Source organism: Corvus cornix, chromosome 13 (assembly GCF_000738735.6).
Source record: "Corvus cornix cornix isolate S_Up_H32 chromosome 13, ASM73873v5, whole genome shotgun sequence".
Lineage (NCBI taxonomy): Eukaryota > Metazoa > Chordata > Aves > Passeriformes > Corvidae > Corvus > Corvus cornix.
Window position 1 is genome coordinate 11,582,060 of NC_046343.1, and position 19,627 is coordinate 11,601,686.

Consider the following 19,627-nt stretch of genomic DNA (forward strand, 5'->3'; position numbering starts at 1 on the left):
AGCAGGGACTCCTCAGACGCTCTGACAGCAGCTGCTGATCCTCTCTGAGGACTCCCTGAGCCTCTTGGTGAGGATCACAACTTGGGTGTGCTGTGCAGATTATATGGAGCACTGGGGAAAGGTGCAGGGTGCCATACAGCAGACAGATTTGTTTTCATGCTGTTCTTTCTCAGCTTTGGTTTCACATCAGCCAGCAGTCACTATACCCCACACAACTTCATCCACCCAGGCTTCAAAGCCACCCACAAGCTGCACAGTGGGGAGGTCTCCCTGTGCCCAGTACCCACCCAGATCAAAAGTAAACAAGGGCCACATCCCACATCCATCAGGAGCAATGGGGTTCACTATGGCCTCGTGCTTGAGAGCTACAGTGGGGCTGGATCTATCACAGGAACCTGTGCTAGATAATGCTGCCATGCCAAAAAAGCCAAGTGTGATACTGCAAACCACTGCCTAAACAAACAGCAGAACTCATCTGTCTGAACAGCAGCCAAATTCATAGCAGTGAAACACAAGAATTTAGACAAATAATGGGAAAGTCTGATTGGCCATCTAACATTTCCCAACAGCCAACGCTTTTTGACCTACAAAGCTGAAATTCATAGCCACCAGTTGGTCTCCAGTGGGTGCCCATTAAAATAAATGGTTTTGCTTTCCCAGTACAAGTTCTTTGCAGCTCAGTGTTTTTTCCATACTTCTTGGGTTCCCCCCATGCCACTGCTCCCCCTCCCCTGTCTCTGTTTAGTGGTTTAGTACTCACTAAGCACAAGAGCATTTACTCACTCCAAATGAAAATAGTCTGAATTTGCTCAATGCAAATGTATCTGAGAGAATAAATTCCTCTTTTTCTCAGCCACTGACCTGGCCTCTTTTACCGAGGACCACAACCCCCCACAGAATAAGGCCTGCTGCTCACTCTACTGCTCAGCAGGTCCATATCCTCCTTACAAAAGTAAAAGGGCCATGACCACAGCTGGGTGTCTCCCTGACCTGCTAAGAGCTGAGGAGGCTTGGATTCACCATCTCCCACAGAAAAAGGGTCAGCTCAGGGCTCACATCCCTTTTCAATTGACCCAAGCAATTTCCCCTTCTTTTTCTAAGGGGCACCAGTTCAGCCCTGCTTACAGCAAGGCAGGAGGTGCAGAGCCTGGAGCAGCAGAGGAGACAGGCTCTCTGGTCACCTGTGGTCTCAGCACTACTCAAAGAAAGTACAAACCAAGGCTGATTCGAGTGCCCTCAACCAGATTTCTTGTTGTCTTGGGGCACACTTGTATTTTGAAAAGGCAACTCAGTGAACACTTGCTGACAGAGTTCACAACCCAAAGGGGTTTTACAAGTTGTGTTTCCAATAATCAATAGCCACATCAATACTGGGGAGGCATGGATATGGCATTTGGGTGTAGTCCTAAGTCTAGAATGGGTTCGTTTCCTCACAATACAGAGAAAGGATGGAACAGTTTGGAAACAAGAAACCGAGACATGAGATGCTACTGAACTGCATGTCTAATCCTACCTCCCCACAGCCACCTCCATGCAAAGGCCAAGTCTGTGGCACAGAGATTAGTGACTGCTATACATCTAGCTAGAGAAGTCACTTCTTCTCCTGGGTTTTAAAACCCCAATAAAAAGGAAGGAATGCCAGAACTACGTGAGGGTTCTCTGTCCACTCTTTTTACACAAACAATGTTGAGGTGGGGTTGAAGGCAAAACCCTAGAGCAACATTCTTGTATCTCATGGTAGAAGAACAGTATGCTCTATTTAAAGATCTCGTAATAAAATCATGCAGTTGACTACTGGCATGTCACCCCACTGAATGTGACAGGGGTGCAGTGTCCCCTTGCCTGTCAGTCCATGTGCTGGAGGGCTTTGCTGGAGCTGGAATTATGACCAGAAGAAGTCTGTGCTTCAGACAGGACAGGGAACTCCCATGCACACACACAAAATGTACCTCCTTCTCAAGTCTTTCTGACCAGAGTAGCTTCTCATCTCCAAAAATAAAACTTATGAGAACTTGTTATTTGGTACAAAATAATTCTGCTGATGCAATAAGACTGCAGGTGCTTCTGCTCTGTGAAATATAGCTGGATTTTTCCCCATCTCCAAACTGTTCATGAATGCAAGTTGCAGTGAAGCCAACAGGCAAATCCTATTTTGGAAGCCAAAGAGCTGAGGCACAGGCTGCCTGAAGCATTCCCACCTGCCTGGGATGCGTCATCTCTCAGAGGGCAGGCAATTAGCCATAGCTCAAAACAGCACATGCTGACTGAAAACCACCCAGGGACAAGCATGGAGCTCCAGGACGCTCATGGCTGCACACACTGTGCCACCACTTCCCATGACAGGGCTGTGTTTTAAATCAATAAATCACCTTCTCATCTGATACAAATGCACTATTATTTATCTCCTCCTGTTCCCAGGTTAAACCCAGTGGAAAGCCTACACCTGTCAGGCCCTATGTGCTTCACACTGGCAGCCTGCCAGCCAAATTCCATCTACCTACAACCACTTCTGAAGATGCTTCTGCTCTCTGGCTGTAACTAAATACCCCAGGCAGCAGCTGGCCATGAGCTCAGCCAAACAGATAATTGTCTTACAGTACAATGGAAGATTTTGTTTACAAAACAGCTTTACCCAGAAGGGGTTTCATAAACTTCACACTAAAAGCAAGATTGGTTATTGAAATTGTCACAGAGAGTCCAAAGCCTACCCAGGACGACACATCAAGCCACTGTTGGGCTAAAGCAAAGATGGAACTGAGCCAGGGTCCTATAAATTCCCTGTTAAACCAGTCCTGGAGGCGGAGCCAGCAGAGCACAGAGCAAAGCATTGCCTCTGATGTACCTTCCATCTCCACAGGCTCCATTCTTCAACTGTAAAACCAGGGCCACCAGCCACACAAAGCTCTCCAAGGGGAATGGCAGGTTCAAGTGTGCTCACACAGCAGCAGACGTGAGTCAGTGCACATCACCTCTGCTCAGTAACCACTTGCTGCTCCCGTCTGGAGAGGGCAGAACTGCCTGGGCTTTGCTGACACTCCACTTCACTCTGCCCACACACCAGCCCCCAGCACAAATGGTTGATTTGTCCTGGGAAAGGGGCACAGCACTGCCATGCACAAACCCTCAAGGAGTGCCTGGAAAGCACCCCAATGTCCTGGGATGACACTGGTGCAGAAACACAACATATATCCCTGATGTCCAGAAAATATCAATGGGCTCCACTTGCACATTCATTTCCATGTGCCCACTTGTGTGAGGCCACCACAGCATGAAATCCAGGATGTTCTCATGCTGTGGCAAGAAGGGGGATGAGAACAACAGAATAAAATGACTCCAGAGAGCACTATTTAAGTGGAAGTTTGGAAATACAAAAAGTTTGCCTGCACACAAAGTTTTCATCTGTCCAGAAGTACAAAGGATTTATTTTGGTACTACCCATGGACCGCATTAAAGGAAACCAGAGGGAGATGTAAAAATTAGGGAATGAGAAGGAAAGGAGAGAAATGCTTTGTGGGACCACCAGCACCAAGGGGAATCGTGCAAAAGCTTTCCTCCAAAAATATTTCTGGGAACATGTAATGCTGGCACTGTACCAAGAGACAGAAGTTTATTAAGGGAAGGTTTTCAGATTCCTGATGAAGTCAGTGTAACAGCCACTACAGATACATACAGCCCCCTGCAACGGGAAGCCAGTTCCTGCTATGGACTGGGGGCAAGGAAAAGCAGGCCATGAGCCCTAGCTGGTGAGGGCAAGCAGCAGGGACTGCACAACAGGAACTCAACCCACCAGGAAAGTCCAACAGACCTGCACGTGAACAACAGCCAGAGAAGAGAATGCTCCCTCAGTGTAATCCAAGGAATCACCAGGACCTGCAGGATCCCACCTGCCATGCCTGTCCCTCTGTAGACTGATCAGCATCTGCCACATGAAAGGAACCACCCTGCTGCTAAAACACTGCTCTGAAAGACAGGAAATTATTGAGAAGAAGAGATTCCGCTGCCATTAGTGACCTTTGACGCCTCCTGCAGCTCCCTGGAAGCCAGCTGGAACACCCAAAACTATGTCAGAAACTTGCTCTGAGCTGCAGAAATATCAGCAAGTAGTTGGTTAGGTAACACCCTGCCCCCTAAGGCAGAATAGCCTATGCACAAAGAAACAACCCCAGTAGACCCTGTCATTACCCACTTTTAGGATTCCTATGACCTTGAGAATTCCTCACCATATCTATACTTTAAGATACTGTGATCGCCTATCCAGATCACCTGGCACTGCCAGCAGTAACAGCTTACACACTCCTTGTGCACCAGCACACACAGCCAATGCTTCTCCTCAGCCCTTGTCCCCTCAGCACTGACCACCCCTTTAGGACATCTACAGGGGTTGATGTCTCAGCCCCTCTGTCCCTGCTGACAGGTCAGGACAGCAAAGGGGACTCCATAGTTCAACTGCTGATGCTGGAAGGTATCCTCACACCCAATAGAGCCGCAGCTGATGGCTTTGATAAATACCAGCTAATCTGGCTAAGACTCTTACTGTAGAGGGATACTCTGGAATTTACACAACCAACTGGAAAACAGGTTTTTCCTGACATTCTTCAGGAAAGTCAGTGAGAAAACAAGCACAGGACCTCAGCAACCACCAGGCCAGACAAAGCTTTACCAGAGTCCTAAAAATGGCTCAGCTGCCATGCAGGAAGGAGTCCAGCATTTGCACAGAAGGAACAAATGCTCCTACATGACAATCAGTACCAACAAAAGCATTCCAGAAAGACCATAGTCTCCAACCCCTTACCTTGCTATCCAGCTTCTTCATTGTCACCAGGTCCAAGGACTTGAGTGAGTGCCCAGTGGGGGTGATGAAGTAGAGGCAGACGTGAATCCTTGTGTCATGATAGTTGAAGAGAGACCGGCGGATTTTCAGCTCTTCTTGCAAATAGTTTTCAAACTGCGTATCAATGTACTCTACGATTGGCCTGTAACTAAAACCATCCCATTAGCAAAACAGCTACTGGAGAGCAAATCTAAACAGTTTAAAGGCTGAAGGAATTCCCCTAGACATTCCATTATATCACTTAAGTTATAAGACTCAAACAATTTAGCCTTACAACAGGAAAAGCATGGTGTTTACACACAGACTTTATAATCCAAAGATTGCTGGAGATTCTTGAGGTTGCACTGCAAAGTCTAAGGACAGTGGAGCATGGATAGACAGATCTACTTCCCCAGATCAAACTTGGCCCAGATTTCAGGGCTGAGCCATCTGTCTGTAGCAATGTAACATGACCAAGGAGACACCCTGGAGTCTGAGAATGCCTTTACCTGGGGCTTGAAAAAGATATCTGTGTAGTTAATTGAAACATGCCCAGAAACACCAATCACTGCCAGAACAGATAATTCCTGACCCTGCTCTGAGGACAGCTGGTTAACAGCTCATGCTCCTGGAGGACAGCATTCTCTGCTGGAAAGACCTCCTGTGACCTCTTTTTGGCTGTTTACTCATTTCCCTCTGTTCTTTGTCCCCGGAACCAGAGCCACGACAGGGAGCAACTCCTTTAGCACAGACACAGACACTTCTGCAGCACTGCAAGGGGAACTGCAGGCAGTTGATGTCTAAGCGTGAGGCATGCCCAGAAACGCCGAGCAGATAGCACAAGACCTGCCTTTCATCTTTATTTATCTGATCCCCAAATCCAACCGCATCCACAATGGTCAGCTTCAGGTGGACATTGCTCTCCTGCAGGTCGTAGGTGCGCGGCCGCAAGCAAACCGCGCTCTCATAGTGACTGGCTTCCTCAGTCTCAAACGTGGTGTTGAAGAGGGTGTTCATCAGTGTGGATTTCCCAATGCCAGTCTCACCTAGGGAGGACAAATCATCAGCTCACTGCAGCATGAATTTGCCACAGGTACTTCAAAGCACATTAATTAGAGAGCAGAACTAAAATACACGTGGAAGGCCACCACTAATTGCTTGTGAACAGACATGTAATTGTCACATAGGTGTCTGCCTTCTTGAAGGCCTCCCATGCTTAATGCGAACAACATAGAGAACTTGGGTCTTGTCTCCTAGTATCACACAGAACACATCAGCACAGCAAAGCACACTATTTTCCTTTCCATGACCCCTGACTTTGCTTGGGATTCTGCACTAGAGAAGCTGCGGAGAGGACAATTTTAGTAGCCATTGAAGGACACCTGGGATGCATCACAAAAACCTCTATCTCAGAATATTTGGCTGACAAGCTGTTTGTGAGCCAGAAAGGCTTTGAATTGCTGTTTCTGGTAACTAAGCAAGACTGATATTTTCCAGATTGGCCTAGAAGGGGCCCCATTTAAACTCCTCATTCACTACATACAGCCCTATTGGTCATGGGGGTGAAGAGAGGCAAAACCCAAGGAAATAACCTTCTATGCTCTGCTCATTTTCCAGGCAGTCCATACTGCTACCACTTCAGCAGAGACAGGCACGCTGAGGAGCCCTACAGCAGATACCCTGGTGCGAGAGCAGGAGGGTGGGAAAGTTCTGCTCCACAGAGGTGCCATGCCTGCTGCCAAGGGCTTTGGGCTCTCTCCTTCTTCCAGCACCTCAGGCTCTGCTCTCCACAGGAGAATAAACACCTCCGAGTGCGGCAGAGACACACATTGCTTCCTACCAGCTGTGGCTAAGAGTTGTGCAAGGAAACAAAGCCACCTGGTGCTCTAGATTAATCTGCAAGCAGACATATGGAGAACTCACTTCCTGACGTAAGCTACATTCTCCTGTTCAGTTGTGGGCACTTTTGGGAGTAGTAACTGGCAAACAGGGTGGGACTTTTTCTCTCTTGTCCAAAAAAAATTTTAAAAAAGCTAAATGAGAATGTAGGAATATCCATTCTGGTAGCCCCTAGAACAACACTGATTAAAACCATATTGACCTGTGCTGCAATTACCCTTCTGCTAAGGAACAAGTCTGTGAATTTCAACTGTGATTTTAGCCATGCTTTTTACTTGTGTCGTGAATATGCAAAAATGACTTGGGTATGGCACAGGCACCTTGTGTAAGTTGTCCAGGTGTCACTGCACAGTCTATACAAAGCCATAAGAGCTGCTGTCTCTGGATGTATTTCTGCCGGTCTAACAGGTTACAATACATCAGACCTCATACACCATATAAGAACCAGCCAAAGCAAAAATGATGGTCATCTCATCACTGAAAGGAATTGGTCTCTAGTACTCCAGCCAGCATCGCCTGCTAGACCCCATCAATACCAAAATTAAAAGCCAAGAATATAATTATTTTAAAGTCAATAAGAAACACTCTCCCTCCCTTTCCAGGCACAGAAACGACCATGCTTCAAGCCCTCTGACACCTGGGAAAGCACCGACCAGGCACAGCTCAGACACAAACCTCTTGTGCCCAGATTTGGGGTGCAGGCTTACACTCAGAAATGACCAAGTTATCACCAGCAGCTCTCACATAACCCATGGTGCATCTGACTGCATCTACCTAGACATCGTACCCAGCAAAAGCTGCTCGTGCCAGCCACCCCAGTTAGCATATGGAAATATTTAACTTGCTATATACAGCCTTCCCTTAATCCTTCCTATTGCAAAGCTATTGCAGCAGAGATGATGAGCAATACCCCACTGATTACAGAAATTCTGCTGGTTTGATTCAATGTGTTTTTAAGAGTTTGGCATTTCTGACTTGCTTAAATCACTGCCAAGGTTTGTGGCATAGCAGGACACTCAAGAAATCCTGGTCCCAACTTCCCCCCATGCCTGTTTGCAGGGGACCATGCTCACCCACACAGAGGATGTTGAAGCTGAAGCCTTGTGTGACAGACTTGCTGACCAGCTGATCAGGGAGGCTGTCGAAGCCCACATGGCCCCCCAGAGAAAGGTTCCTCTTCTCTTCATTCTGGCAGGAAGAAGAAGCCAGATTAGCAAACTGCACTGAGATGCCAAATCAGACTGATGAGACCAACATCACTCACCCTTCTGGGCACTGCAGAGCCACCGCACAAACCCCATCAGTGCTCTCAAGAGCTTGTGTTTTGGCACACCACAGCACAAACCCCCCAACAGCCACAAACAACAGGAGAGAGGGTGTGAAATACTGATCTTCATGGGGAACTGGGAGAACTAAGCTACCAGGGTCCAAAAAAAAGAAAACACTAGTGTGAGTTTCAACTACATGCAGCTGGGAGAGATTAGCAAAGGAAAACCCACCAGGGTGTGTTTTAGCACTCATTTCTCCTTGACTTTTTAAATTTTATTTTCTTAAACCTTCCAGCAGTGAATTCAGCTTGACAGACTCTGCATTTTTCCCTGAGTATTTGTCTTTCCCCCTTTGCTATTGCCACAAGCAGCGAGGCTTGCTCACTCAGGCACTGGGGGTGCTGGTGGCACAGGCAGCGCAAGGAACCCTCTTGATTTACCATCTGTGACCACACAGTTCTCCACCGTTCCTCTGCTGTTCCTGTTCCTGCCTCCCCCATGTGCACTTTGCTCTCCCTTCTGTCTCCTCCCTCCCCCAGAGAAGCTAATCACCTGTAGAGACTTTGCTTAGGAACTAAGATGACCTGTGCTATACAGAAAGGCAGAGCAGAGCAGCTATAAAGTCCAGCAAAGAGGAGCTGACAGAAGGACAATTACTCTTTCTAGTGGCTAAAACCAGGAAAGTTTGGAATTTCAACAGATGCACACCTCTCTGCACAACTAAGCAATGATGTCTGAACCCAGGGACCAGACCACCATCCCTGGAGCCTCTCAAGCACTCTTACTCACCCATTGAAAAGCAAGGAGACAGGACTTCAGAGCACGATTCATTCACCCACATGATATCTTTGGTAATTGCTTGTTTTTCTTAATCACCAGCACACATAGAAGATGGGAATGGAACAAATGTCTGCCCTCGGTCTGGCTCTGGTTCTTCTGTCTGTTCCTGACAATTGGAACTTAATGTCCCAGCACTAAGACTGAGAGACAGGAGCATCCCTGAAAAGAGCCTAAGCTGCCTGTCAAACTTAAATGAAGTCAAGAGGAAAATAAATGATGTGATAAGTCTTGTGTATTGCTCTGTGCCTGCAGTAAGATTGCTAAACAAAACACAAACCTTTGTTCAACTGCATTTTGAGTCAAAGCCTCCTTTAGCTCTGCCTTTGGTAGAACAAATATTCTCAGCCTTGTAAAATAAACCATTTAAATCACAAGAACAACCTGTGGACAGCTGAAACAGCTTCTATGCTTCACATATAAACCTTCTTGTTGTTCTGGTTAGCATTTTTTACCCACTTTCAGATGATTTTAGCTCAGTGCTCTCCCAAGGGGCTCCCTGGACAAAAACACAATTGAATCATAGCTGGGCTCTTGTGATCCATCCTGTTCCATCTGATCAGGATTGATCACACTCACTAACTTAGCAGAAAGAGCAATCAGTTAAAGTTTCCATGTGTAACTGATATCAGTAATCAAGGTTTTGAGATGGCCAGAGAGTTTAGGTGAATTAAAAATAAAAAGGGCCCCTAAAACAGGGAGATCTCCAAGTTTAACTTTCTTCCATTCACCTGTCAGCACAGGCAGATGCTACAGCTCAGCCCCCAGGATACAGGGTGTTTTGAAAGTGAGTCTGTGCTGCTCCAGTCAGCCCAATGCTGAGCTGTGGATCTTGCATGGGGTGGTACAACCACACAGGGAAGGGGAACCTGGGACACGTGTGTGCTGGGAAAAGACTCAAGAGTTGATTAGGTCTGGCTTTCCCCTCGAGGAAGGGGCTGTCACAAGGCGCAGGAAGCCACTGCAGGCACCAGTTGAGCTTGGGGGGCTTCCTCAGGCTCTCAGTCCAATCTCTCAGCCCCCACTTCTCCTCTTCCCCATGTCCCTCTGAGCCACCACTTTACGGAGTTTAAAATGCCAGTTCCCACCACTGCAATGCAGTGACAGCCAAACAAGCTGTTCCCACAGAAAGTCACCGAGTTTGACGGTTACACTTTGTGTCTTTTCATTTTAAATAATAAACAAAAACAAGCAAACAAAAACAAACCAGAAGCCTGGGATGACATTTTGGATAGGAAATAAATAAAGGCCGCCGATGGCTATGATTAGGCTGAAAGTGCCTGAGGCTGGGAGGAGGTTTCCAGGCAACAGGCAGCACCACTGCTCGAGATTTTAAAATAGGCTCCTGCTCAGCAAAGCTGCATTTAAATAGGCTCCAGCCAGGCAAGGCTGCATTGAGAACTCAGTCATGCCTTGGCCACGGGAAACCCAAATGCATCTGCACAGGGCTTTTTCTCTTCTTTTTTTGGCACTCAGTGGCTGTTCACTAAAGGACAGGAATATACCTGCTCAGAACTGCTCACCATCTCTCAAAGCTGCTAAAACAATGAGCCAAACTTCAGTGGAATATTTTTTGCCAGTGACCTTGAAATGCAGTTTCCTTTATTTCTGTAAGCAGCAGAAATAATCTGGTTCAAGTTCAAGGCACTGCCAATACCAAAGCAGAAAACCATTTGCTGTGCTTGCAGTGCATTCAGCTGTCATTCAGCTCCAAAAGGATTTTGCTGTGTTAGGAAAAACAATGGCAACAGCTGCTGGGAAGTAATAAGATTAGGAAAATAAATAAAGGGGGGAAATAGTTTTCACTGTTTTATTCTTTCCCTCCAATCTATCGAGCTTGGAAACTTGACAGCCTTGTGAATACAACCACTACTTCTGCTCACTTGTGGAGTTTAGTGTATGGACCTGTGCTGGAGAGGAACCCGCCCACATCCTGATGAGCAACCTGAAATGACCAGCCCTTTTGGCCAGCTCCCACATACCAGGGTGGCTCAAGGACAGCTTGAAACAGTTCACCTGCTAGTAAAGATAAGGCCACACCCCAAATAGAATCCTTTCCAGCAGAAGCAGCCAGCCTGCCACACTCACCATAAATAATCAATCCAGAACACAAATGCTGCAATAAATGAGGGCAGCAGTAATGCAGCAGTGTAGGGGGGTTTTGTTTGTTTTAAATGAAAGCTAAGAATTTCAGTAGAACTTTCTCCACACTTTGTGCCAGCAATGAGACTGCCTTGCAGGACAGGAGCTGGGCAGATCATATGGCAGAGGCAGATGGGATCAGCCACTGCAAGAGCCAGGCAGGAACACAGCCCTGCCCTTTCCAGTTGCACTGGACCCTGCAACACTCCTACCCTCCACAGAACTCAGTGTGAACCAGTTCCCTCCATCTCACAGCCTGGAGAGACAATTCTTCTGCTTCTTACCAGGCAGGACCCCATCCTGGGGCTGCAAATAACCATGAGGCAGCCAACCTTTCCTGAGGCCCATTTCACCATTACACAACATGATAATTAAGAGTCTGCAACGGCTCCAGGTGGGAGCTCTCACCTCAAATAGCCACTGCAGTCCTGAACATCCCTTCTTGGGTCACTAATAACATTCTATGATGGGGCAGCTACCAGGGTTTTACTTGCAATTTTTGAACATGCTCTTCAAAGATTTCTGTGCCTTGAGCTGATCTTCAGGCTTGAAGCAGAGAGCCAAGGGGATAAACCATATTTTGAATCTGGAATTTTGTGGGAAATGAAAGATTCATCATAAGGTCAGAGCAGAATTTATGTATTTACAAATCTAAAACCCTTTAAAGGTTTTCACAAATGTTCTGTCCAGGCAACAGGCACAGAAATGGCATCTGGGGGCATGCCCATAGGAACAACAGCCATTCCAGAGGGACATCAATCTTTAGCTCTGAATTGACAGCAACATCACAGAACCCTTTTCTTAGCATGCAGCAGAAAGACAGACACGTCCTCGGTAGCACAGATGGACACATTTAGCTGAGCATCACAAGAACTAAAACGAAACCTCCAACCATAGTGCTTCAAATGCACTGTAATGCACTAGGCATCCCAGCTCGTGGACATGGCCTGCTGGAGACGGAGGATGCATTTGGGATGTGCAATGGCACACCAGTCCATTCCTGTGGCCACACCAGCACAGAACTATCTGGGGAACCAAAAACTGTGCTTCAAACCCGTATCGGCTTACAAGGCCACCCCTGGCAGGGTTGCCCAGGCTGTGCCCTGTGGCAGGGCCGCAGGGCTGGCAGGAAGATGGAGCAGTATTGCTTCGGGCAGCTGGCCACAGACCACATCCGCTGCAGATGGTATGTTATTTGGCTCTTTACTGCAAGTCAGACAAGAGAAGGCAGCAAAGAAACACAATCAGAGAGACCAAATCCAAATCCCCAGAAGAGGGTCAACACAGTATCATATACTAATTAGGCTCTTCTTCATAGACAGTGATTAACAAAACCTGTGAGAAGGGCACAGGCTACAGCTTCAAACTGTGTGCCTATGATTCTTCAAAAAATAAAAACCCCATCACAGATTCTCTTCATGCTTCACCTCCAAATTAGCATCAGTTTCACTCTGCATCATTACATTTTTCAGCAGCTTGTTCCAGGAAAAGTGATTTTCTCACTGCCGGCACAACCCAGGGGAATGTCAGCAGTGGGACCAGATCCATGTTCAGCTGCCCTTCAGCTGCAGAGCAGAGCAGCTCACTGCTTTTAGATGTGCTTCCCCTGCTTTCACCAGGAGCCCTATTAACAGACTGGACCTTGTATAGAAAAGACCATTCTGATATCAGTTGGCTAAAAAAATAAATATTTCCAGAAGTATCATCTTTCAATTAATCCCACAGCAAAATTCTCCTTAGTGACATATGCTTGTGTTTCCTGCTTGAGATTACTCTCGGGTTTTTTTTTCCTGAATGATGCAGGTGAAAGCATATGGGTAAACAAAAGCGTAATTGAATGCCACAATCATAAATGGTGATACTTTTTTTTTTAACGGTGATATTTATTTTTAAGAACTGGCATGATGGGACTTGTAATGTAAACCCTGGGCCCTGCTACAGCAGATTCATCAGCATACAAGCAACTAGTGAATAAAACCAAGAGGGAAAACCAAAAATCACATGGTTTAGCTGATAAACAGTGACAACTCCCAGCCTTATATACTGAGGGACAGCACAAAACTTTTCTATATCTGAGGCGCCCTTTCCCATTTCTACAGCCCAACAAAACATAAGTGATCACAATTTCCAAGACCAAACAGCAAAGACCTACATGGAAAGAGGAAGGAAATTAAGTTTTCTCTCCTCTCTGTTACATGAATAGGGCTTACACTTGAGCAGTGACCTTCAACCCAAAGGTGTCTGCTGCTCCCAAATGTTCCCTCCAGTGCCTCTGCACCATCAACCCAGGATCTGTGGCCAGGCTGCAGCACCCCACATGTCAGCCCCACACAGGGAGAAGCTTGTGTCTTCCAAGAGCTCACAAGGCAGCTGTATTTCAGGTCCTTCTCTTCCCAGACTTTTCCCACTTATATTTTACACACATAGAAAACAGCAAGAGGCAACAAGACAACATTTGCATGGGACTTTTCCACAGCACTTCAATTCCCCCTACTGAGGCACACTTTTGTTTCTAAATTCCTCAGTCCTGGATGTCACCTTGACCTTACACCATAACAAATCTTCCAGTGCTTTTCAGCCTGGGTCCAGGCATTATCTGTGTCACACCGATGCCTTGCAGCAGGTCTGTGGCACTGTCTATTCCCATGGGAGCATCGCTTTGCCCTGCAGGGCACACATGGACATGGAGTGCCAGGCACACACCGATCCTCTCCCCTCCGATTTACAGTCTAATCAAAACAGAAAAAGAAACCAGTGTTAGCAGATTGCAGGTCCCTGACCAGAGTGACTCAGAGAGCAGCAGGAGGAAGAGCAGGGAAGGCTCCCTAAGCCCTGCTCCGCATGGCCGCGATTCTGCTGGAAGAGCTCCTGTGGCAGGACAGACACTGCTCCGAGGGGCTGGCCCAGCACCCGGCACAGCTGGGGACTGCTGCTGGGCACAAAACAATGACTTCACCCTCTTGATGCCCCATCCACAAACCATAACAGTGCACTCAATACAGAGATTAATACATGCACCAGTGGGGTTTGTAGGATGCTATTCCCTTGTCTCCTGCACGGAAAGGCATGGAATCAGGAAATCATTCCATCCTGATGCAGGGAGTCTCATTTTGCAACTGAGGAGAGAAAGGACCAAGTGATATTTGGCTCTTTATTTAACTCAAGCAGAGCAAGCTGGTCCCAGGTACAGGCTCATGTGTGCTGGCACCGCAGCAGCTGCACTGCCAGCCCCAGGCACTGCCTGTCCCCGCTCAGGCTGGAAACTTCAGGCAGCAGTTCCACAAACCACAAAACAGAGAGGGGTGCTTCAGGGTACAGCACATGTAGGTCCCTAGCCCAACCTCACAACCTCCCTCAAATGCCCACCACTGCAAGATTCCTTACAAAGGCACTTGTAGTTATCATCATTTCACAAGTACACTGAGTTATGGAGCAGTTGAATACTTGCCTAGAGGCCTTTGGGCAACAGTGTCAGAAGCCAAATTCAGCTTCTTTGTCCAAGCAGGCACACCCTGGGGCTTGGCCCAGCTTCTGGATCAATGCAGAAAAATTTGACAAATTACCTCTCTCAGGAGGATCTCTCCATCTCTGAATGCTGGCTCAATAAATGGCACTTGACATTTGCAAAGCGACAGCAGTGAGGACAGACTTGTATTACCATGAAGAAAATATCTCTTTTGCCTAGCTCACAGCTGAAGGGCAATTAACAGCAAGAGAACACCTCATGTATGAAAAACGTCTCTGTGGTGTGAGCAACATTCAAAACAGTCACTAGCACACATGAATGTTTTACCTGTCTTGTACTCACAGGCTAATGACTATTAGATGTATAACAGCATCAGTAAATGAGATTGCACTTTGCAGTCTACTAAGCAGAAAGAGATAGTCCAAGAGAGGTAATGAGACCAGATTTGACAGTCAGAGGATTCTGAGCATAGTAAATCTTAACAGAGGGCCCAACAGAGGTGGAGTAGGCATGACCTTGTGGATGCCTTTGGCACTGGAGACAAAATGAAGCACACTCAGCTGGGGCTGGCCAGTGGAGCTCTCAGCACCTCTTAGGCTAAAATTGTCACATCTAAATGGCACCTAATCTCAAAAGAGATTTGCAAAGTGCAAGCACACACTCAGTTCTGAAGGTTTTCAGTTAATCTTAAGCATGGGCTTAAAATTTCAGATCCCCATCATGGAGCACTTAACAGGATGGGGAAAGAAGAAAGGAAGAAAAAACAAGCCCACAGAAAAAGTTTTAGATGTGGGCTTTCTGCTGATTTACCATTTGTCTTGCAATAGCAACAATAGAAGATAAAGAGCATCATCTTCTCTGCTGCCTCCTGCTCCTGCCCACTCTGGTGGTGGTACATGGCCAGTCAACCAGGATGCACCTGAGACCATGAGCAGTTCTGCCTTCTATGCCTGTGCAGGGAGGGCAACAGTTGTTCTTCCCTGTTGTAGCAACCCTAAAGAGCTGTAAAACTAACATAGTGTTGCCTAACACTGCTCCAGCAACGGCAGGGCAGAGCCTCAAGTGCCTTCCCTTTCTTCTGTTTTCCAACACACAGCACACGGGAGCACAGCCATGTCTGAGCCAGCTCTCCATGCGTGGGACACTGTGCCAGCCAGCTATCTCCAGTTGCTGCATGCTCACAATAAGCTCCCAGCCTACACTGGAGTCCCCCCAGAAAACCTCACACTAAACCAACACAATTCCCAGCCCTCCCCCCACCGTTAAAACGCTCTTCAAAGAATGCCAAGAATTTTCCCAGACACTCAAGCCTTTATTCATATCCCTCCTGGCTCCCAGCTGCACTCCAGGCAGGCAAAAACATCACTGAAGAAACCACATATGGAGTCACCACCAAGATGTGCCAAATAAAAATTAAAGCAACTTTATACTACAGAAGCAAGAAGGCTCAAGAGCTGAGGTTCTTTTGGACCCATTTTTAAGAGCTATTCACAAACTTCAAGACCAGCAAGTGACCAGTGAGTGCGTTGTGAAGTGCAGTGCTCAGCACCTACGGAAAACAAATATTTCAAAAAAATCACTTGTCCAGTGCCAACATTTCACAATGTCCCATGTGCCCCAGCGCAGTCTCGGGGAACCAAAGGCTCTGCTGCACACCTGCAATATCCAGTGCTGAACACACACTGCAGCCTCCTCCAATAAGAAGGCGGACAGGGATTTAAGTGAGAAAGCCAAGCTCCTTTGAAGGGAGGAACTCCTTAGGCAAACTCCTTGATTGCTTTCCTGTATCCAAGGTACTGGTGCCAAAATGCACTTGGATTCCTGCGGCACACCTTGTGCTGTATCCCAGCAACTAGCCGGATGCAGGGCACTCCCAGCAGCCAACCAGGAGCAGGGACCTGCACACTCCACGTGTTCCCCTTCTGCACCAGCCTGCTCCCTTCAAGGCTTGTGAGCACACAGCTGAACTGACAGCATTGCCTTCACTTCAGCCCCAGCAGCCTTTCCTCCTTCAAAAAACCACAACAAACCACAGAACATAAAAATCCTACACACATCTACAGAATCAAATGGCACAGGCTAAAACAACAGTTTTTGCTGATGCTCAGAGCCAAGTCTCAAGGGAGAGTAAAGCTCCTCATCTTCTTATACCACACACATCCAAGAAGATCCATTCACAACCTGTGAATGCAACATCAGTTTTAATTTTCTCCAAACAAACTAACTGTTTCTGGCTTAAATTCCTCTGTTTTACACCACAAGCAAAATTCCCACATGCTTCCTTTTCTTAAGCTGTTATTTAGTGATTTCCCTATAACATTTATAAAGCCTAATTAATTAACTGTGAGGTCTTTCTTAATCAAGAAAGGATTAAATGTGCATTTTGTCTCTATCACAAGTCCTGGATGAGAGTTTACAATGGAGAAAAGCAGGATTTACCAGATTTTCGTTATGTATACAGTGTTTTGCAAACATGAATGTTGCCTTTGAGAATAAGGAAAGTTGGTAAAAACAGAGAAAGCTATGGAACCAAAAATGAAAGACATTTCCTCCAAAATGACCTTAAAGGATGAGAAAGTTCAGCTTCTCGGCAGTGTGAGAATTCCATCCCCCATAAGCTATTCAAAACCAAGCAAAGTCCAAAATACAAATAAAACTTTCTACACAGAAAAAAACCTAAAGTATGGACAAACAACAATACCCAACACTGCCCTAGTCAGTTTCTTTTTAAAATTATTTATTCAGAAGCTGCTGAGGCTTTTCATTTAATGGACTTCCCAATTACCCCTGTCAAGAGGCCAATCTTAGCACCTTATCTAGCACAGACCTTCCCCAAGTTCACCCAAGGCAGCAGATGCATTCCCAGCTTACACTCAGCTGCTCTAAGCTGTGGAATCTCTTCCCTTTCCCAGTATCCTTCCATGAGGAAGAGGAGACACTGGGCAAACACAAGTGGCTGTGGGACAAACCCAGGAGATAAAGTGAGAGCCTACCCTTAAGGAGTGGAATGAAAAACGTTTGGAGCCGTTTAAAAGAAGTGTTGAAGAAGGGAAAAAGGATCTGGATCGCCATCACACCAAACAAGCCACACTGGATATCAGCCACCAAAATTATTTGCTTTAGTTACCACTTAAAATAAGCATGGCTAATTCCCACATACATTTCCAGAATTTATTGCCCAATTACAATAAATACTATTATCCAGTATATTTTTAGAGAAGGGAACAGAGTTATAATGGGAACCCAAGAGCTTTTTGTCACTGCTGTATGCTTTTTCCCAGTTTGCCTTATGCAACCATCCCACAGGATCTCCACAAACAGGTCTTCCAGCCAATGACCATGACTTCTTGTAATAATGCCTGGAAGACACCAGAAAGAGAATATCCCACAATATACCACAGCAACTCAGCTCCTCTGAGGGCTAAACCAGAGTCATCATACTAATAAGCTGACTGCTATATATCCTATTAACACATGCCTCCAGAAAGCCTCCAAGTGTATTAGCACAGAATATCTTTAATCTGAAGAATCAAAGCAACGGAAAAAAGGAAAAGAAAACTTCTATTTGAAAAATACACATAGCAAAAAGATAAGCTTAAAGGACTATTTTTTCTGTATGAAAATACAGAATAAATCTATATCCAGGAATATGAGCTGGAAGCACCTTTGCTCCAGAAAAAGGGAAGAGGAATGTTGCTGGGAGGCCAGCTGCCAGCCTTCCTCAGGTAGCATTTTCCTGTGACCAGGCTGAAAGCCAGGATCAATGTGGCTCAGGATGGAAGGCTGCTGTAAGCAGGGTCTGGACCAGAGACCCATCAATGCCCTGAACTGCACCCACACTCCAGGCACCCCAGGAATGCACACACTATTCAACACAGCGGGGATGATCTCCTCTCCCAGCAACAGACCTGAGGATTGCACAGGAGATCCTGGAAGATGCGGGAATGTTCCATCTTCCAGCATCACCACAAGCTCTGGGAACATGCTCCACAGCAGCCACAGCTGAAGGCATGCCTGCACAGTCCTTTGCAGGCAGACATGAACCCAGCTGAGCAGAGGCTGAGGGCTGAGTCCTGCCTCTGTTACAGCCAGAGCCAGCTGAAGCGTGCTGGTTGCCTGTGGAGGACTTGATGCATTCCCCACATGCACACAAAATGCAGAGTCATCACAGCATCTCAGACAATGGTGAGGTGAGGATGGGAGAACCCCAACCCTTTGATGGAAATCCAGGCCAGGCTCTCTGGCTCCACAGCTCCCTGTGACAGTCTGGTTTTGAGGCAGTACAGCCAGAGAGGGCAAGAGCTCCAAGACAGGGTGCTCCATGGGAACCTCGCTCAAGCTGTCTGACATCTCTGGAATTCCATGCACGTGGGAGACGGACACTTTTTGGTTTCACAAAGGAATCTAAACATCTAAAAGTGGTGCCTTCACAGCTCTGACCCCATGGGCCCTGGTCAGCCACAAGCTGAGAGCAGTAACTAGGGCTGTATCCAAGAATCCTGTGGTTCTAACTGATACCACCCTCCTCTGAAAGTCTCCCGTCGCTCCATTTGAGGATAATTCCCTGTCTGGGCTCCTTCTGCATCCCAATGTCACAAACTGGAGGCGAGCATGGCTGCTTATGCCAGAGAAGAGGCTCTGGAAGGAAAGCGCATGGCTGGGATTGAGCAGGAGCAGCACTTTCAGGATTTTTTTTCTCACTTGAACTGCTCTGGGAGAAGAGATGGACTCTCTTAGCCGTCTGACATTTTTATGATTCACGAATACAAAGGCAAAGCTTCAGGTATAAACCCAGAGCTCATTGCAGCTATGCAGATGCAGGGAAGGGGAGAAACAAGCAGATTCTGCATAAACACAAGGCTGACCTCAACAAAACAAGTACGGGACAGGACAACGTTATTTCCAAAGGCTGCACAAACAGGGCATCTGAAACAAACAGGGCAGCTTCTCCCATCCACAGCCTGAAGTGTGCCCAAAACACATTCTGAATAATCAAAACTAATCCCATAAACACACGCTGACCCTACATAAGCAGGGTGAACCAGCACACCCACGCCCCTGAACATCTCCTTCAGTCCCATCACCTCCCAAATTCCTCCTCTTAATTGCACAACCCAGGAAAAGCCAATTCAGCATCATACCAGTTTCTTCCCCTCCCAAGCTCCAAGCCAAAGGAGCATGGGAAGGAAAGGGGATGAGCATGAC

General features: G+C 46.8%; 1 protein-coding gene across 5 annotated transcripts in view; it reads right to left on the reverse strand.

Moving 5' to 3' along the window:
• SEPTIN8 (septin 8) overlaps window positions 1-19,627 on the reverse strand; it is a 42,973-nt gene that overhangs the window by 18,529 nt on the left and 4,817 nt on the right. For 4 of the 5 annotated variants that reach the window (XM_039559472.1, XM_039559470.1, XM_010413069.3 and 1 more), the window contains 3 exons: window positions 7,783-7,897; window positions 5,661-5,856; window positions 4,793-4,979 (listed from right to left, as the gene is read on the reverse strand). In XM_039559472.1, coding sequence (XP_039415406.1) covers window positions 4,793-4,979; window positions 5,661-5,856; window positions 7,783-7,897 — 498 coding nt within the window. Of the gene's footprint in view, window positions 1-4,792; window positions 4,980-5,660; window positions 5,857-7,782; window positions 7,898-19,627 lie in introns of those variants that run through there. The other variant, XM_039559471.1, reaches the window with a different exon arrangement.